The sequence below is a fragment of the Oryza sativa genome, chromosome 7 (assembly GCF_034140825.1).
Source record: "Oryza sativa Japonica Group chromosome 7, ASM3414082v1".
Lineage (NCBI taxonomy): Eukaryota > Viridiplantae > Streptophyta > Magnoliopsida > Poales > Poaceae > Oryza > Oryza sativa.
The window spans coordinates 17,973,890-17,990,980 of record NC_089041.1 but is presented as its reverse complement, the minus strand read 5'-3'; the positions used below and the strand labels follow the sequence as shown (position 1 = coordinate 17,990,980).

Below are 17,091 nucleotides of genomic sequence, written 5' to 3'. Positions count from 1 at the left end.
AGCGGTTATCGATCTAGAGACCGAACCTCTGCCAAGCAACAATTGGTCACCACCAAAGCTATCCATGCCACCGAGGGATGGAAGAGAGCCAAATGCATGAGCGTCACGTCCTCTCCATGCATCCTATAGCAGCATCACCACCTTACCCAGTTCATATTCGAGGATGGCATAGGCTCCCTCGCTGTTACTAGCCGAACCCCAACCCCTTGTGAGTAGGAGCTTGGAACCTTGCTAGGTTCCCATCGACTCCCTACTCCGCCACTAGGACCTTTTCACTGCCTTTGACCGCATCTCGACAAGCATCGTTCTCTGTTCCAGTTAAGGTGTTGACCTTCAACACTCTTGTGACCTTAAGACAACGGCTAACTTGTTGAGACCTCCAATGCATGCCATTGGTAGGTGGGTCCCATTGAGAGAGGGAGAGGGATTTGATTGGCGAGGCACATCCTTCATTATGTTAGAGTACCACATGGGAAGTCGAGACCACTTGAAAAGGGGAGGGGATTAATGTGTACATCCCCAACTATTTGATCCGCACATTAATTGCAAATTACATCCTCCATCATTGTCTAGTTTTGCAGTTGAGGGGGATAAATTGTACTTTTGAAATAATTTGGGGGTAGACCAAACTTAACTAAAAAACATAGAGTCGCCACATTTTAAGTAAGCTTAAAACTGGGTTCCGAACACTCTTTAGGCTGTTCGGCAATTTGGGTAGGGAACTACCCTCTCACGCACGTAAAATGGAACAACTCATTAGTGCATGATTAATTAAGTATTAGTTTATCTTAAAATGATTAATATGATTTTTTTTAAAAAAATAACTTTTCTATAGAATTTTTTTTTTTAAAAAACACACCGTTTAGAGTTTGGGAAACATACACGTGCAAAACGGGGGACTAGAGGAGGGGAGAAGCGAGAAACAAACGCAGCTAGAGGTGTTCTTCATGGATGACTTAATGGATTAGGAATAATTACTTATAGGAATCAATTAAAATATTACTATATAATTTATTTTGAACGATTTGCACAAGACGGTGTGAAGTTATATTGATAGAACAGGAAAAAATTACAAGATTACAATATTACTATATAATAAAAGCTATACTAATACTAGCGTATAATAATTGATTTATCTACCAACGTTGATGTAGAAAATTCGCCAACTATTACACCTATCTAAATCCAATCTAATCCATCCTATCCAAACAAACAAACAAACAATAATGCCAATCAAACCTCACATGCATATGCGAGGAATACAAGTATACAAGATGACAAGGAAACCATAGTTAAAAAAAGAAAAGAGAGAGAGCCCTACTCGCCTCTCTAACACGAGCCCAATCACGAGGAGGGCGGGCAAGTGCGGCAACCGCATCGCATCACACTAACCGCACCACCGGCAGCCGGCAGTCGAGAGGATGGACAGCAGCAACGGCGAGCGGCCGCCGCAGGGAGAGGATGCGCCGGCGGCGGCGGCGGGGTCGATCGGAGGGTACGAGTCCCTGCACAGGCTCCTCCAGTCCAACCTCTCCCCGGAGCTCTTCAAGGTAAAACTTCCCTCTCCTCCTCCCCCCGAACGGCGGCCCGCTGGTTGGTTGGTTGGTTGGTCGGATGCGTCTGGGTCATCCCCCCTCCGGGGCCGCCTGTTTCTTGGTTGGTTTCCGGGTGGGCGAGCTCGCGGCGGCGGCGCTGGCGTTGTCGATTGGTATGTCGTGAGTTAATCGGGTTCTTGGTGATGAGATAGATGGCTGTGTTGATCACTTGATCCTGATGTCTTTGCCATTATGGCGGCTAAGACTATATGTACGGATTGTAATTGATGATGTCGGGTTGCTCTCTAACACAATTTTGTGCGTCAGATAGTGACTTGACTGTTGTCACTTGTCAGTGAGTAATTCTGTTGAAGAAAACATCCTGTAGTGTTAACGTTAATGCGCTACGGTTGTCCATCCATCTGTTGATGGGAATTCGTTGTGTTCAGTGTTCTCCTTAGGCAAAAAATTGGTACAGTACTGCTAGTTAATTGACAAGATCTGTCAGTCGCTATGAAGTTTAATTATGATATGGTTTCATTAGAAGATGCTAAAGTATATCACTGCCAATACAGAACAATAGATTATGGTTCGATTATTTGGGGAACCGTACTAGTTTTTTATGTTAAGCTTTATGGTAAGGATGTGTTGAAGATATCAACTTGTTTATATGCTGAGCCTGAGCTGTTGCTAACTTAGTTTCTATATTTGTTAACAGGAAGCAAGCCGGCTGCTATTGGGACTGAATTGTGGGCGTGCTCTAGAGGCCATCTCATTGCCCGAAGCCACATCTGCTCTTGCAAAAGCTCATAACTTTGATGTGCAGGTTATTTCCTGATAGTTGGTATATTCTTTCATTGATTTATGGATGGAATCAAACACACACTATCTACAGAAAAAAATGTCTTTGTCTATTGGTAAATAATCATGTACAATTTTAATGTTTGAATCAGGATTCACTAAGACAAATAAAGCATCATGTCAAACTCTTCTTTGGTAGTGGTAGTAGCAGCTTGTCTACTGGTTGCGCTTTTCAATCCTTCAGCATCTAGCAAATTAAACTGATAATTCCCTGCACTCTTGTTGTCTCAATTTTTAAGTAGTGCTCTTTTGTGCTGCAGGCCTTCCGTTTTGATGCAGATAAAGAGTATCTCAGGCAACCACGGGTTATTCGAGTTGGCCTGATTCAGAACTCAATTGCTATTCCTACCACCAGTCATTTTGCAGATCAGAAGAAGGCTATCATGGAGAAAGTCAAGCCTATGATTGATGCAGCTGGTGATGCTGGTGTTAATATTTTGTGTTTACAGGTGAGTCAATTATCGGTTTGTACAACTTCCTTTTGGCATTTGATGAATTACTCTAGAGTTCCCATGCAACTTGTTAGTATGTATATCTTCATTTCCAACCTAATGTGTTTCTCAGAATACTTATTCTCCATGTTAATAGTGAATATTTGATTAATTCATTTCTGATCCTTGTTGCTCAGAATATTCCTTCTCAATTTTCTGGCAATGTTATGTTCTAGACACATTGGCTTAAATTTCCAAAGGTGCATATCATTCTAATGGTTGATACCCAAAATTCAGGAAGCTTGGACAATGCCTTTTGCCTTCTGCACACGTGAGAAAAGGTGGTGTGAGTTTGCTGAGCCTGTTGATGGAGAATCTACTCAATTTCTTCAACAACTTGCTAAGAAATATAACATGGTAATTGTGAGCCCAATCCTCGAAAGAGATGTAAACCACGGAGAGATTGTATGGAATACAGCTGTTGTCATAGGTAATCATGGGAACATAATTGGTATACATCGAAAGGTATGTGCAATCAGTACATATTTATTTCCTCTGGATATCTCTAAGCATTTCCGGTCTAACAAAATGCTACTTTAGAATCACATCCCAAGAGTCGGTGATTTCAATGAGAGCACATACTATATGGAGGGTAACACTGGGCATCCAGTGTTTGAAACAGCATATGGGAAAATCGGAGTAAACATTTGTTATGGAAGGCATCATCCCCTTAATTGGCTTGCTTTTGGCCTCAATGGAGCTGAAATAGTATTCAACCCATCCGCAACTGTTGGTGAACTCAGTGAACCAATGTGGCCCATTGAGGTCAGATATATTCTTACATTCCATTCTGTTTTATAGCACTTACTTCCAGTTGTTGCGTTCTGAAATTTTCAGAAGTTTGAATAATTTTATTCGTTTTTTGATCTTATTTGCGGTAGAACAGCACTGATGCTTAAGTTGTACTCTTTCAGGCCAGAAATGCTGCAATTGCAAATAGCTACTTTGTCGGGTCAATTAACCGGGTTGGCACAGAGGTCTTCCCAAACCCATTCACTTCTGGTGACGGGAAACCTCAGCATGCCGACTTTGGTCATTTCTATGGATCCAGCCATTTCTCAGCACCTGATGCTTCTTGCACCCCATCACTATCTCGCTACCGAGATGGCTTGATGATATCTGATATGGACCTCAACTTATGTCGCCAGATCAAAGACAAGTGGGGCTTCCGCATGACTGCCCGTTATGACACGTATGCTTCCTTGCTTTCAGAGTACTTGAAGCCAGATTTTAAACCTCAAGTCATTGTTGACCCCTTGATCAATAAGAGTGCGTAATGGTGAGAAACTTGGTGCCAAAGGAGAGCACTCAATTCTGGAACTTACACATTTAGAGCATTCAGTTTGAGGGAACTCTTCAAAATCTGCCATTGGGGAATCGATTTCTTTTTTCAATTTTCGTATGTAAAGAAAAATTTGTATACATGTTTACCTCAAATTGCCTTTTACTTGGAGTTGGAAACATTGATACTCATTTTGCTTTCTGCTGTAAATTTGCAAGGTATGTATGATCTGTAAAGATAATGCACACCAAACAATATGCCATATTAATGATTTAGCCCAAAAATTTATATCACAGTTCATTAACAAGTTACACCATTCTACAACTGAGACCATTATTCAAAGAACTGGACTTGTGCAGAATGCTTCGCATTCTTGTACAACATGGCAATTACTTTTATTTTGCCACTTGCTAGGCTAAGAAAATGGATTAACTATATGATGTACAACTGTCCACTATGTCCAAGTTAATTCTGTTGCCCTTCTGCTTATTCTCTTTGTCAGAATTCAGAAATCTACCCTAGAGTAAACATCAGATATATTTATAATCTACTTATTATGTGATGCTTCTTCGTTCTTCCACATCACTAGTCTTTTCAAGAATTCCATAACCTGCAATTGAAATAGCTCTATATATCATGAATGAACATAAAAAACAATTATGAGAACTGTCATCAAACAGTGCCTTACATGGAACACAAATCATGAACCTACCTCAGATGGATCAATCAGAGAATATAGGGCATGAGAATCCTTTGGTACAGATGACACCAGAATCCCGAAACCCCTTTTATCGTCACGAAGAACCTGAAAATTGAGCCACAAAATGAATTTTGTCCATGAAAAAGCATTAATCCTTCTGCAGGAAAGCAGATTATGCGCCTTAAAATCGAAGAACCTGAAAATTGAACCATAAAATGAATTTTGTCCATGAAAGACATAAATCCTTCTGAATGAAAGCAGAATTCCGCACCTTAAAAGCATCCTCGTCGGTACAATCATCCCCGATGTAAATAGGGAGAACATTTTTACAGCTAGCTAGATCTAGGGAGTCCAGCAAGAACTCCACAGCCTTCCCCTTGTTCCAGTCTATCACTGGACGAATTTCCAAAACCTGCATTTCAATGATCAGATACAGCTGACAGTCATCTTCAGGAGCCAATTTCAGTTTTCAGATAATTACTTTTCGTCCATGAGTCAATCGGAGGCGAGGGTAGACTTTTAGGACATCATTTGTGCATTGAGAAACAAGTTGCCAATTCTGAAAGTCAGATTAATCAGAAGCAAGGAATTGCCCATATGCCTGAAAATATAATTTATGAATAGTTTCTCCCCCATGAAATGATTTTGAGAAGATAAATCTTCACCTTCTCCTCAACATTGCGGTAGTGCACCGATACACAGAACTTGTTGTTCTCAATTTTCACACCGTCGATTGCCTTTGTCTTATCGATGAGCAATCTAAAAACCTGCATTCCATTACATTAAGATGAACACTGAGCTAAAATATGGAGTTGTAAAGCCTGACATTTTTCTACCTCATTGATCATTGGTAAGAATTCAGTACCAGCCTGGAAGATCTTCACTCCCTTGCCCTAAAAACCGTTTGAAAAGATCAATTCAATTCAAAAAACAAATACTGTATCATATTTTGCACTAAAATTTGGAAACAAATATTATGCTTGGCTGAACTGTAAAGAGCTCTCCACACCTGCTTTCTATTTGAGTTAATGGAGCTCCTATGGTTAGTAACTGAATCATGTTCCCCAACTGGACCCATGATGTCCATTCCATGGCTACCAGCATAGTACAATTCTGTTAGTTTAACAAAATCAAACACCTAAAATTGATACAAAAAGGTACAGTTAGTATCAGAATGACAGATAACATATCAATTTACTATTATATCAGCACAATGATTACGTCGAAACCTTTTAAATAACATATGCACCTTATCACGAGACCTTCCACTGATAATCGCAGTGGGTAGATGCAAGGCAGCATTCCTCACCACCTCGCGCATCTGTATACACGATATTGTGCAGAAGTTTTAGTCAATACAACTTGACAAGAGGAGACTCAACAGAGCTAGATATTGCAATGAAAACCACCTGGTCAGACATGATAGCATTGTCAGGTTCATCGACAATTGGCGACAGTGTACCGTCGTAGTCCAAAAACAGCGCTATCTTCTTCCCTTTGCCATAGGCAACAATGTGGTCAAAGGCATTTAGAGCTGAAGGATACTTCTTCTGCAACAACAACAAATGCAAAATTGCGCCACTCTTACAAGATCAAACACTGCTACCACAAAAATTCAGCAACTAGTATGGTAGTAAACTCACCGTCCAAGCTCGGTAGATCGGGTCGAATGAACCAGATGAACTATTGATCACACAGGTAGCAGTAGGTGAGGACAACCTCATGTCATACAACCGGCCATTGGTGTGTAAGGGCATCAATTTCAGAGGTAAAACCAGTTCCTCCATCTTCTCTAATGATGCAGGATCATCATATTCAGAGCTTCTACCGTTACCGCAGGAACCCATATATACAGATCTTTTTACTGTCAAACTGTCAGCAGACACCTTGTTTGCAAAAACATTAACTCAACTCTGAACTCTGAAGCCTATGAAGATTGAAGAACCACCTTATTACTTTCTTCAGTATCTTGCAACCACAGATTCACATCCCTTTCACAACGAAAAATAAAGCATCGATGCGATAAGATATATAATTTTCTCTCTACATCATATAATGAAAAATCAAAAGGGCAAAAGGAAGCAATGGCAATACATACTTTCAAGAAACCACCTGAATCTCCTCATGATCAGAACACAAATGGGCAGCCGCTTTTCTTGTGGTTTATATATATGCTTCATCTAGATACCGAAAAGTACTAGTGACTTGCTGATGAATCTGAGGCAGCAAGTAACTTGTGTGCTTGGAAGTCAAAAGAGGCTTACGCTAGCTGCCTCAGGGACTACCGAAACGGATCGCTTCAAGTCAAAAATAACCAATTGAGACACAAAGTCTTGGGAAGAACGGCAGCATGCTCCGTACACACACAGCAAGAGATCAGACAGGAATAGGTGTAAAATGTTCTACAATATATGTTCAGTGTTTGAGAATTCAGAGACAGCAAGGGCATCTGTGTACGATTATTCAGCGTGCAACCATGAAGAAACTAGTCTACAGTAATTGTCCTGACCTTCATATCAAGTTATGAAAGAATTAAAGTTGAACAAGCAACAAGGTTGAGTGGAATTGTTTAGGCAATATTTATGATGGAATGGGATTGTGAAGAAAGATACTCATGCAGTAAGCAGTGACATCTTCTATAACTTTTGTACTGCTCTAACACCTAGTGTATGCATTTTGTTCTCTAATTAACTATGTTCATGTGAAATGCAACCTATTAATTAGTTTTTCAATCATTTCCACAAAATTGTGATTATTTTTCTAATGTTGAAAATTCACAATTGTGGACTGTCTCCAAGGAGGTAGGAGGTGAGAAAGCGAAAAGCAAGAGAAAGGAAAACAATAAGAAAAGAACACAACTAAAATCCTACTTGCCTTAATTGATCAGTTGGCGTGAGAAATCAGAAGAAAAAGTGCAAAAACTGATTAGGGACTTGGTCGAACACACATCAACATCAGATTTGAGTCATGTTTTATAACTTCACGTGTGCATATGTTAAGAAATCTTAATTACTAGCTTCTTTCAAAATAAAGAAATCTTAATTAGGAAGTCCCTTTCACTCTAAATAAAGCTCTCCTAAGAGAAAAACCCAAGAGTACTGTTGGTACAGCATTGGAGTGCACTTCTCTCACCAATCGAACGCAGGAAGCATTCGATTACATGAAGCAAAACGACTATTAGTTCAAACAATTAATGGAGTGCAATTGGAAGCAACAGAGATCATCAAACTAAATATGCATCTTGGTCAAGGCATGATGCAGAGATCGATTGACCAAATACTACATGAACGTGCGATAAAAGCATCAAATTTCGTGCGTCTTCATCCGTCGCAACATTTGAATTTGATCCTCCAAGGAACTAAATGGAAGGGCTGAAAATGTATTACTTGCCTTCAGTTTGAAGATTAAAAGTCTGGAGTTTCTCTTCAGTCCTTAATTTGTACCTTTACTAAGAAGCTAGTTACATGGTGAATAGTTAATACTAACTTTATGCCCAATGCTATATACTCTCAGACTAAGGAAGTATAATGCTCAATACAATTAATTTATTAATTAATAATTCTATTTTTCTATATGTTCCAAGTAAGCAGATAATATGTGATGCCACTGAAAACTTTCGATAGCTCACTAATAATTTCTAAATTCAAGGTCTTATACAAGGAGAAACCGAAGAGGTCCACAATCAATTTGGAATTTTGCATTGCGTGCCTTCAACCTATTTGATTAATCCGTGCATTCAACAGCCAATCGATAATCAAGCCTGAGATCGATGGCATTAACTAAATCAAATCAATTAAACTGGCTGAGCTTTCGTGTTGCAGCAAGATTATTAATTGGATATCATTACATCACCAGATTCAAAACGCATGCATATATGTGCAAGCATCCATCCATCAATATGATGATGATGTAATTATCTACGTGATCAAATCAATTTGTAATTAATCCGAGCAAGTAGGTCAGGAAACGCTCACCTCGATCAACCGGCCGGAGAGAGAGAGAAAAGAGAAGGGATCAAAAGGAAATGTGGAGAGAGAATGAGACGTCGGAATGGAGGGAGCGAGAAGAGGGGGAGGGACGTAGAAGGCGGGCGTTCAGGGAAGATGTTGTGATGAGGAAGCAAGACAGCTTGCATGCATGCGATGCGCCCATAGAGAATTTCATATCTACATGACATGAGACATGCAATTTTAAGATAATGGCAAGGAAAAAGTTTACATTTTCGACCTCTGCACATGTGCACACACTACTACAGAACACTAGATAGGTGCGGGCACAAATGACTTTGATCATCGGTATAAAACCGGCACCTATAATATATGCATAAACTCGACACCTTTCTCTGACAGGCTAATAGTTGCTGGTTATATTTAAAAACTGGCACCTATTTAGGGAGAAAGGTGATTTGGTAGGCTGGCAGCCGCGTGGGCGGGTGAGTGGGCGGGAAAAGCACTATAGTTGCCGGCTATACCACTTTCGGCATCTACAGTGCTGATCTCTATTTGCCTCCATGTAGTAGTGACACAACCTATTTATCCTTGTCGGGGATTGGTTTCTTTCACATAAAATCAGAGAGATGTGGTTGCTTTCATGTGAGTCATACCACCCTCAGGCTCACATGTTAGTAACCACGTCAGGTGGGAAGTTACGTTAGACACCCTCAATTAGACATGTCATATATACTCATGATTAGGAATAAAAACAGAGTGGATATGGTCGGATAATGCTCATACCATATTCATTTTACTATTCTTTTCACCGGATATGAAAATGAATATGAATAGCTCAGATACGGAAACAAATACAGCTTATCTCGAATATGAATAAGGGTTGAATATGATTGGCGGAAACACTTTTTTCTTGGAACACGAAAACTACCTCAACTTCTAATAGAAACAATACCATCATACATAATTAGCTCATTTTACATTGAATATATTATAATTTATAAAAATATTTAAAAGCTTAAATAATATTAATAGTGTGGACTAATGTTATGAGATTGGCTACTATTAAAATCTAAAAAGGTAGATTAAAGGTCCTAGAGTTATAAAGAAATGAGTATGTCTCATGGTTTCAGTGGATATCTGTATCCATCGAAAGCCTCGACACCATATTCGTATTCATATCCAGGAAAATATATCTGTATTCATATCTGTATCCGGACTATCCGATAATTATCCACTCTGAACGGTATCAGTATTCTTTTCCCCCATAGCAGATGGAAATTATCCGCTTCGTTTCATCCCTACCCATGATTTGCATCAAGAGTAAATTACACTAGCGGTACACAAACTTTAGATGGATGTAATGTAGTACATGAACTAGTAAAACACTCATTTTGGTACATGAACTTGCCAGGTCCATGTGAACCAAGGCCAAAGAACACACAAACAAGACTAATCCTGCTAATTTAAGTGTTGATTAGGATGTTACATTAACATGTAAGTGAGGAGAGAGCCGCATAGACATACATTGTTCAGAAAAATGTTTAATAAGGCCTAAGAGTGCACGGAGAAAAATAAAAAAAAAGAAATTATGCAAGAGGTAGAACTGACAATAATAAAGCGAAAATCAAGTTTACAAATATAGCATGTCTCATGCCTGTATACATCGTGTCCTAACCAACTTCTAACTTGGTAAGCTTGGCCATTTTGTGTTTTTTCATCTTGGTTCGCACACATCAAACATGTACATACACTAAAATAAGTGTTTTACAAGTTTGAGTACTAAATTATACCTACTTGATATATGTACTGCTTGTTAAATATGTGATCCGAATTTTGGGCCCATAATATATTCGGATTAGTTATCTAATAGGACACTACTTTATAGGATTAGTTTCCTATTAGGGCTCCTAGATTTCTGCTATATATATCCCTTGTAAACCGCACGGGGAGGGTGCGACAGTCCAATGTATCCCCTGTGTTTGTATCCAATTCCTCTATAGTGATCATTGCCGGTCGGCGCCCGTGGTTTTTTCCCGCAAGGATTTTCCACGTAAAAATTCGTATCTCCGTTGTGCATCTATTTTCATAACAAGTGGTATCAGAGCATTGGAGATTCGATCTATAGTCGCTTCGTTGTTGGGTTCGTGGCCATCCATCAGATCGATCTATATGATGTCCTGGTCACTGGCGTGATTCCACGATCGAAGAAATCGATCTCATCTGATCGGCGGCAGCAGGCGCGTGTCGTCGCGTCGTCTCGCCGATTTAAAGCGGGGTCATCTGTCGACTCCGAGCAGCCGGCGTCCACCTACCAATCTACCGGCGTCATACACACGTCGGGACTCAGGAGATCAATCTACCAGCGCACGCCCACGTCGGGAGAAAAGAAAGTCAGGAAGCGGAAGCCACCGTTCCTGCCCTGTTCATGTGAATTAAATTTCACGTTGGATTTTTCCTGCGTGCACATATCCATCGTACCAGGGATTTAAGCCTTGCATTGTTTTGGTTCTGTTCAGGGGAACACAAATTCACGTTCCAAATTGCTATGTTCACAAAGCCAAGTCTACCAGGAGGTTTTTTACGGAGATCAAATACTTCGTTTTATGCACCTAGAGTGTTTCGCATTTCTGTTAGGGTTTGACAAATTGTACCAGCAGATTCAGGATTTTATTCCCAAGGCGAGTTAGAAGTTTGATCTACCACTCCTGGATTGAGATGCAATCTCGTTATGGCAAGTGAAGATGCAAGTTGGCGCATGTTTCAAGGAGGATAAGTCATGCACCTGAGATTAAAAAAAAGTACATTCAAGTCGTCGAGAGGGAGCCTCGCTCCTGTCAAGATCACAAGGTGATCAAATTGTCCGGCGAATTCTGCTACCATTGTACCCAACATACCAGGAGGTTATCAGGGGATCTAAGTACTTTGTTTTTGTGCACAAGAATTTTTCGCGTTTCTGTTTGGATTCCAGAAATTAATGCCAGCAGATTTAGGATTTTATTCCCATGGCGAGTTTGAAGTTTGTACATCAGTTTCGCGTCTCTGCTGGGTTCCACAATGTCATACCAGCAAATTTAGGATTTGTTCCCAATGGCGAGTTTGAAGTATGGTCTACCTCTTCTGGATTAAGGGTGTTATGGATTATAGTCCAAGTGACTATTTGGCGCACATTGATTTTATCATCACGAGGTTCTTTGGAGATTGAAGATTTTTATGCTACAAGGGAAATTCGTCTCAAGGAGGAGATTGTTAAATATGTGATCCGAATTTCGGGCCCACAATATATTCGGATTAGTTATCTAATATGACTCTACTTTATAGGATTAGTTTCCTATTAGGACTCCTAGATTTCTGCTATATATATCCCTTGTAAGCCGCACGGGGAGGGTGCGATAGCCCAATGTATCCCCTGCGTTTGTATCCAATTCCTCTATAGTGATCATTGCCGGTCGGCGCCCATGGTTTTTTCCCGCAAGGGTTTTCCACGTAAAAATTCGTGTCTCCGTTGTGCATATATTTTCATAACACTGCTAATGCAATTTACTCTTACAACAATTTACATTTCACAATATAGAAGCCTGTGGGGGCCGATCGTGCGCTCCTAATCTCTTAAATACTCTCTCCGTCCCATTTTAAGTGCAACCATAAGTTTCCGTATCCAACTTTGATTATCTGTCTTATTTGATTTTTTTTATAATTAGTATTTTTATTGTGAGATGATAAAACATGAATAGTACTTACACGTGACTTTTGTTTTTTACTTTTTTTAAAAACTTTTTAAATAAAACGGACGATCAAAGTTGTGCATGGAAAATTATGGCTGCAGTTAAAATGGGACGGAGGGGCTATCAACCATATTTCTATGAATGCTTCTGAATTATTTTTATCATTGTTACAATTAGTCATGTTCCAATTCGGAGATGCATGGGCCGTGAATGCTGTTAACGTGGGCCTAAGAAAATAGCCCAGCAGGCCGCAGTTTCTTTTATATATTTTCCCAGTTTTTTTAAGGGAATATATTTTGCCAGGTCAATAGGTTAACCACCAGGACTTAATAAAGCTCCTTAGGGTGAATAGCTAATATGGGCCCTGAAGTTTCGCTTCGGGCTTAGTTTAGTCATTGAGGTTTTAAATCGTCCAGACAAGTCCTCCAAATTAATTATTTGGGTTAATATAATCCTTGGACCCATAAAAAGTGACACGTGCGTATGCCAAGTCATCCTCGCATGCAGCGGTCTACCCTTATATACCATATAGAAAAGAAAGAAAAAAAAAGAAGGTAAATATTTCGCACGTGTATGATCGTTTTAGAATTGTCACTTACGATTGCTGCAGCCAACCACGGATTGTATAAATTCCTTTTGTCGTTCACCCTCTGCAACAATGTTGGGCCTAGGCTGGCTTGTTATTTTTTCTGTTTGTGTCTTTTTTTTTAATTATGATATATAAGGGTAGAATGATATTTCATTTATACCGCTGCATGTGAGGATGATTTGGCATGCTCACGTGGCGTTTTTTGGGTCCAAAGGCTATATTAACCCAAATAATTATTTTAGAGGACTTGTTTGGACAATTTGAAACATCGATGACTAAATTGAGCCCGAAGCGAAACTTTAGGACCATATTGGCTATTCACTCAGCTCCTTAAATGTTGTTTTCGTGAAAACCGAACAAAAACCTCCGACTTGGATCAATTTTCGCAAACTAAAATTCGAATTCGAATTTGAATTTTCTCGTTCTGCTTGTTGGCTATCGACAGAAAACCGAATTCGAGTTTGAATTTTCTCGTTCTGCTTGTTGGCTATCGATAGAAAACCGATCGGAATAAACGATTTTCCTAACGGAAATAAACGGCAAGATTAGTCCAAACTGAACGGAGAAGGCAAGTTTAACATCGGCTCCAGCGTTGGTTAATTCGTTAGGTTAATCTTGTAGAGATTCATCGATAAGTGGTATGTGGTTTTAACCCTGAAGTCTTATGTTCAATCCCCAACACACCCATAATTTCTTCTTATAAGGTTCAAGCGCGTGGTCTTATACTCGATCTTATTGCAGTTCAAAACATAAATGGGGTCCTGCAGAGCTATTACCAATACATAAATGGGCTTACATATTGCAATTTGCAGTTCAGTAGTGGCCTTACGGCACAGCCCATCAGAACATGTTCTTTATTTTCTCACGCTTTCCATTCTGTCCCGGTAAACAAGTCATTTAGATTCATATTTTCTTAATTTGTTTAGGAATTTATATGAGTTCTTCGAAAAAATAAAATTCAAATTTGAATTTGGATGAAATGGACCGATTTAGTCCTCAGCAACATAGCTTTTGTCCCGCGTCGGTTAGTCAGTTTTTTTTGTCCTGTTTTCGTTCAACCCTGTATACTCAGTAGAGTTTAAATTCTGATATCTATAATTACGCACACAATTAAAAAAACATATACATATATATAATTACGCACACGTGGATGTGCTCTTAATGGGGATTTTGTGAGGTTTATAGATTTACGGTTGGCCTGTCTTGAGCGTGTAAAGGGCACGCCACACCATACATCGTGAGTGTGTGCACATGTCTTCCCTTTACATGTCGTTACCATGCTTAATTCTAGCTAGTTTAGAAATGAATCATCGGGGTCGTTGCTAACATTTGTGCCTATCTAGCTAGGCTCCTCTAATAAATGAAACCAGAAAAGAAGTGGTTGTGTAGATAGTAGGTTTAATGAATGGCACGTTGGGTTCAGTCAAGTCATCGATTGTCAAGAGAAACTTTATTTTAATACTAATACCATTTTTAATATATTACAGTAGCTTATAGTTATCATGTTCCTCTTATTCTTGAGAAGTCTCCCTTAGATTGGATGGGTGGCTATGTCTACTCTATCTATCAAACATATTTTTAAGAGCTTTATTTATCATCTGTAAAAGATTGGATACATAACTATTTAAGTATAGATGTTAGGATTTAAACTTAAGTGGATGTAAATTCATGTACATGTAACTCGAGAGATTGGATACATAACTATTTAAGTATAGACGTTAGGATTTAAACTTCAGTGGATGTAAATTCATGTACATGTAACTCGAACATCAAGATCAAAGGTGATATTTGCCATAATTTTACTACGGTCAACTCATATATATGATCTATTATCTCAAACTAAACGGATTTTCACAAAATCTTAGGAAGCTTTCTAACAACCATGGAACAAGGACAAAGGACAACCTCTACTAGCTAACACCTAACCATTCACAAAAACTTAGTCAAGGGGCTTTTTCTAGTTTTTATCAAGTTCTAAATCTCCGGCTAAGCCTCTTAGCGGTTGAGCTCTCCAACAGCTAAGACATTAGCTGTTGTCGAAAATATTAGGAAAAAGTTCAAAAATTTGACAGAATTTAGGCTAAAAGTTAGCATATCGATCACTCACTTGATTTGCACATCAAGTTCATCACCAATTCATAATTCATACTTCATACGTGGAGTTCATAGTTCCTAATTCATACTTAATTTAGAGGCTAAGTACAACTATTAGCGGCCGATAAATCTTAGCATCAAAATTGAAGTATCCTAGTTGTTCCCCTCTCCATCTTTGCCGCTATAGCCAGAGGTTTAGAACATTGGTTTTTATGAAACCATTGACAAGCGGTGAAATTAATCTGACCGAATTTCGTAAAAGAAAAAAAATTAAAATCCACTTCAAACTTAATAAAAAAACCCAACGCTTTATGCTTTTAGCCGTCCTAGAAAATATATTTTTCGCAGAAACCGGCCAGTTTTCCTTGGTATGTAAAGTTGTAAACCCAGTCATGGTCGACCATGGTGCACGCCGAAGTCGAGAGCTGTTGGCTCTTATGGTGGAAAATATTGACCCCCGTACACATGATGAAGCACTAGGAGTGAAACAACGAGTGTTGGCACATGTCCATATGCATCTTGCATGATTGATCGCGCCAGTGAAACCACTGTTAGGGCATACGGTGAAAATCTAGTAAAGATGATTCTAATCTACTTCCTCCGTTTCATAATGCAAATCATTCTAGCATTGTCTATATTCATATAAATGTTAATGAATATATACATATGCATATGTCTAAATTTATTAACATCTATTTGAATGTGGACAATGCTAGAATGACTTATATTATGAAACGAAGGGAGTAGCTAGCTATAGGCTGTGGTTGCATGCGCGCATGGATATGCTATCCAGCTTCCCTTTTGTCTTACACAATATGCATGCTTGCGTGCGTTAATATATAATAACTAGGGATGATGATCGATGCGGTCTTCAGCTCACATAAGGGAACACACAATATTCTTTTTTTTGGGTGAAATTTAATTTGCACTTATTCATTTCACCATTCTCCCGTTAGTGTGCATTTTTGGGTGTGTTCCGTAGCCAGGCTGTGGCAGCCACAGCTGTAGCCGGCTGCTTGCTTGGCTTGTGTGAAACAGCGCTGCAGCAGCGCTGCAGCCAAGTAGCCCAACAGACCCTTTTGTTTTGCCATCCCTATTAAGGCTGACATCGAATCCACTGGTTCATAACTTCCCCCCATGACAACGAGCACGAGGTAGTTCATTAGTGCATCATTAATTAAGTATTAGTTAAAAACATTGAAAATTAGATTAATAAGATCTTTTTACTCAACTTTGCTATAAGAAAATTTTTATAACACACGTACTACCTCAGTCCTAAAATTTTATAGAAAAGTTGCTTTAAAAATTATATTAATCCATTTCTCAAGTTTATTTTGGTTAATACTTAATAAATCATGCACTAACCGCCGCTCTATGTGTTGGGAGTGAGGGTTCCAACCCACTCCCGAACTCAATCTAAGCCAATGATTCTTCATCTGTTTCATACTCCCTCTGTCCAACGTAAGTTATTTTGAGTTTTTGTTTGCAACGTTTGACCACTCGTCTTATTCAATTTTTTTTGCAAATATAAAAAATGAAAAGTTGTGCTTAAATTACTGTAGATAATAAAGTAAGTCACAAATAAAATAAATAATAATTTCAAAAAATTTTAAATAAGACGAGTGGTCAAACGTTGCAAGCAAAAACTCAAAATCCCTTATATTATGGGACGGAGGGAGTATTAAACTTTGACTTTATTGAAAAATCTAGCAACATTAAAACACCAAATTAGTTTCTTTAAATCTAACATTGAATATATTTTAATAATATGCTCGTTTTTATATTGAAAATGCTATTATATTTTTCTATAAATTTGATCAAACTTATTAAATTTTAACTAAGAAAAAAATGAAAACAACTTATAATA

At 38.9% G+C, this 17,091-nt stretch overlaps 2 protein-coding genes across 4 annotated transcripts; one reads left to right on the top strand and one right to left on the bottom strand.

Annotated features, from left to right (window-relative positions):
• Window positions 1-1,325: 1,325 nt before the first annotated feature.
• LOC4343249 (beta-ureidopropionase) lies at window positions 1,326-4,491 on the top strand. Its single transcript, NM_001422161.1, has 6 exons — window positions 1,326-1,550; window positions 2,254-2,361; window positions 2,657-2,845; window positions 3,125-3,352; window positions 3,428-3,652; window positions 3,802-4,491. Exons 1-6 carry the CDS (start codon window positions 1,422-1,424, stop codon window positions 4,162-4,164), a joined length of 1,242 nt encoding a protein of 413 aa, NP_001409090.1. The 5' UTR covers window positions 1,326-1,421; the 3' UTR covers window positions 4,165-4,491.
• On the bottom strand, window positions 4,427-8,970 carry LOC4343248 (probable trehalose-phosphate phosphatase 10). Of its 3 annotated transcripts, XM_066311981.1 has the most exons (12): window positions 8,844-8,970; window positions 6,968-7,166; window positions 6,513-6,860; window positions 6,279-6,419; window positions 6,119-6,190; window positions 5,879-6,007; window positions 5,706-5,762; window positions 5,535-5,636; window positions 5,351-5,428; window positions 5,141-5,281; window positions 4,882-4,974; window positions 4,427-4,779 (listed from the first exon to the last, which is right to left on the bottom strand). In XM_066311981.1, exons 3-12 carry the CDS (start codon window positions 6,714-6,716, stop codon window positions 4,717-4,719), a joined length of 1,080 nt encoding a protein of 359 aa, XP_066168078.1. In that variant the 5' UTR covers window positions 6,717-6,860; window positions 6,968-7,166; window positions 8,844-8,970; the 3' UTR covers window positions 4,427-4,716. The 3 variants fall into 3 exon arrangements, 2 of the variants coding, with proteins under 2 accessions (XP_066168078.1, NP_001409091.1); XR_001547821.3 differs by lacking the exon at window positions 8,844-8,970 and having other exon boundaries at window positions 4,882-5,065; window positions 6,968-7,168; NM_001422162.1 differs by having other exon boundaries at window positions 4,444-4,779; window positions 6,968-8,854.
• Window positions 8,971-17,091: the final 8,121 nt, after the last annotated feature.

Coding starts and splice junctions, on each gene's coding strand:
- LOC4343249 (NM_001422161.1), top strand. CDS start 1,422: ATGGACAGCAGCAACGGCGAGCGGCCGCCGCAGGGAGAGGATGCGCCG. Junction 2,846..3,124: donor TTAATATTTTGTGTTTACAG/GTGAGTCAATTA, acceptor CCCAAAATTCAG/GAAGCTTGGACAATGCCTTT. Junction 3,353..3,427: donor TAATTGGTATACATCGAAAG/GTATGTGCAATC, acceptor ATGCTACTTTAG/AATCACATCCCAAGAGTCGG.
- LOC4343248 (XM_066311981.1), bottom strand. CDS start 6,716: ATGGGTTCCTGCGGTAACGGTAGAAGCTCTGAATATGATGATCCTGCA. Junction 5,282..5,350: donor GATTGACTCATGGACGAAAA/GTAATTATCTGA, acceptor ATTGAAATGCAG/GTTTTGGAAATTCGTCCAGT. Junction 4,975..5,140: donor CCGACGAGGATGCTTTTAAG/GTGCGGAATTCT, acceptor CTCAATTTTCAG/GTTCTTCGTGACGATAAAAG.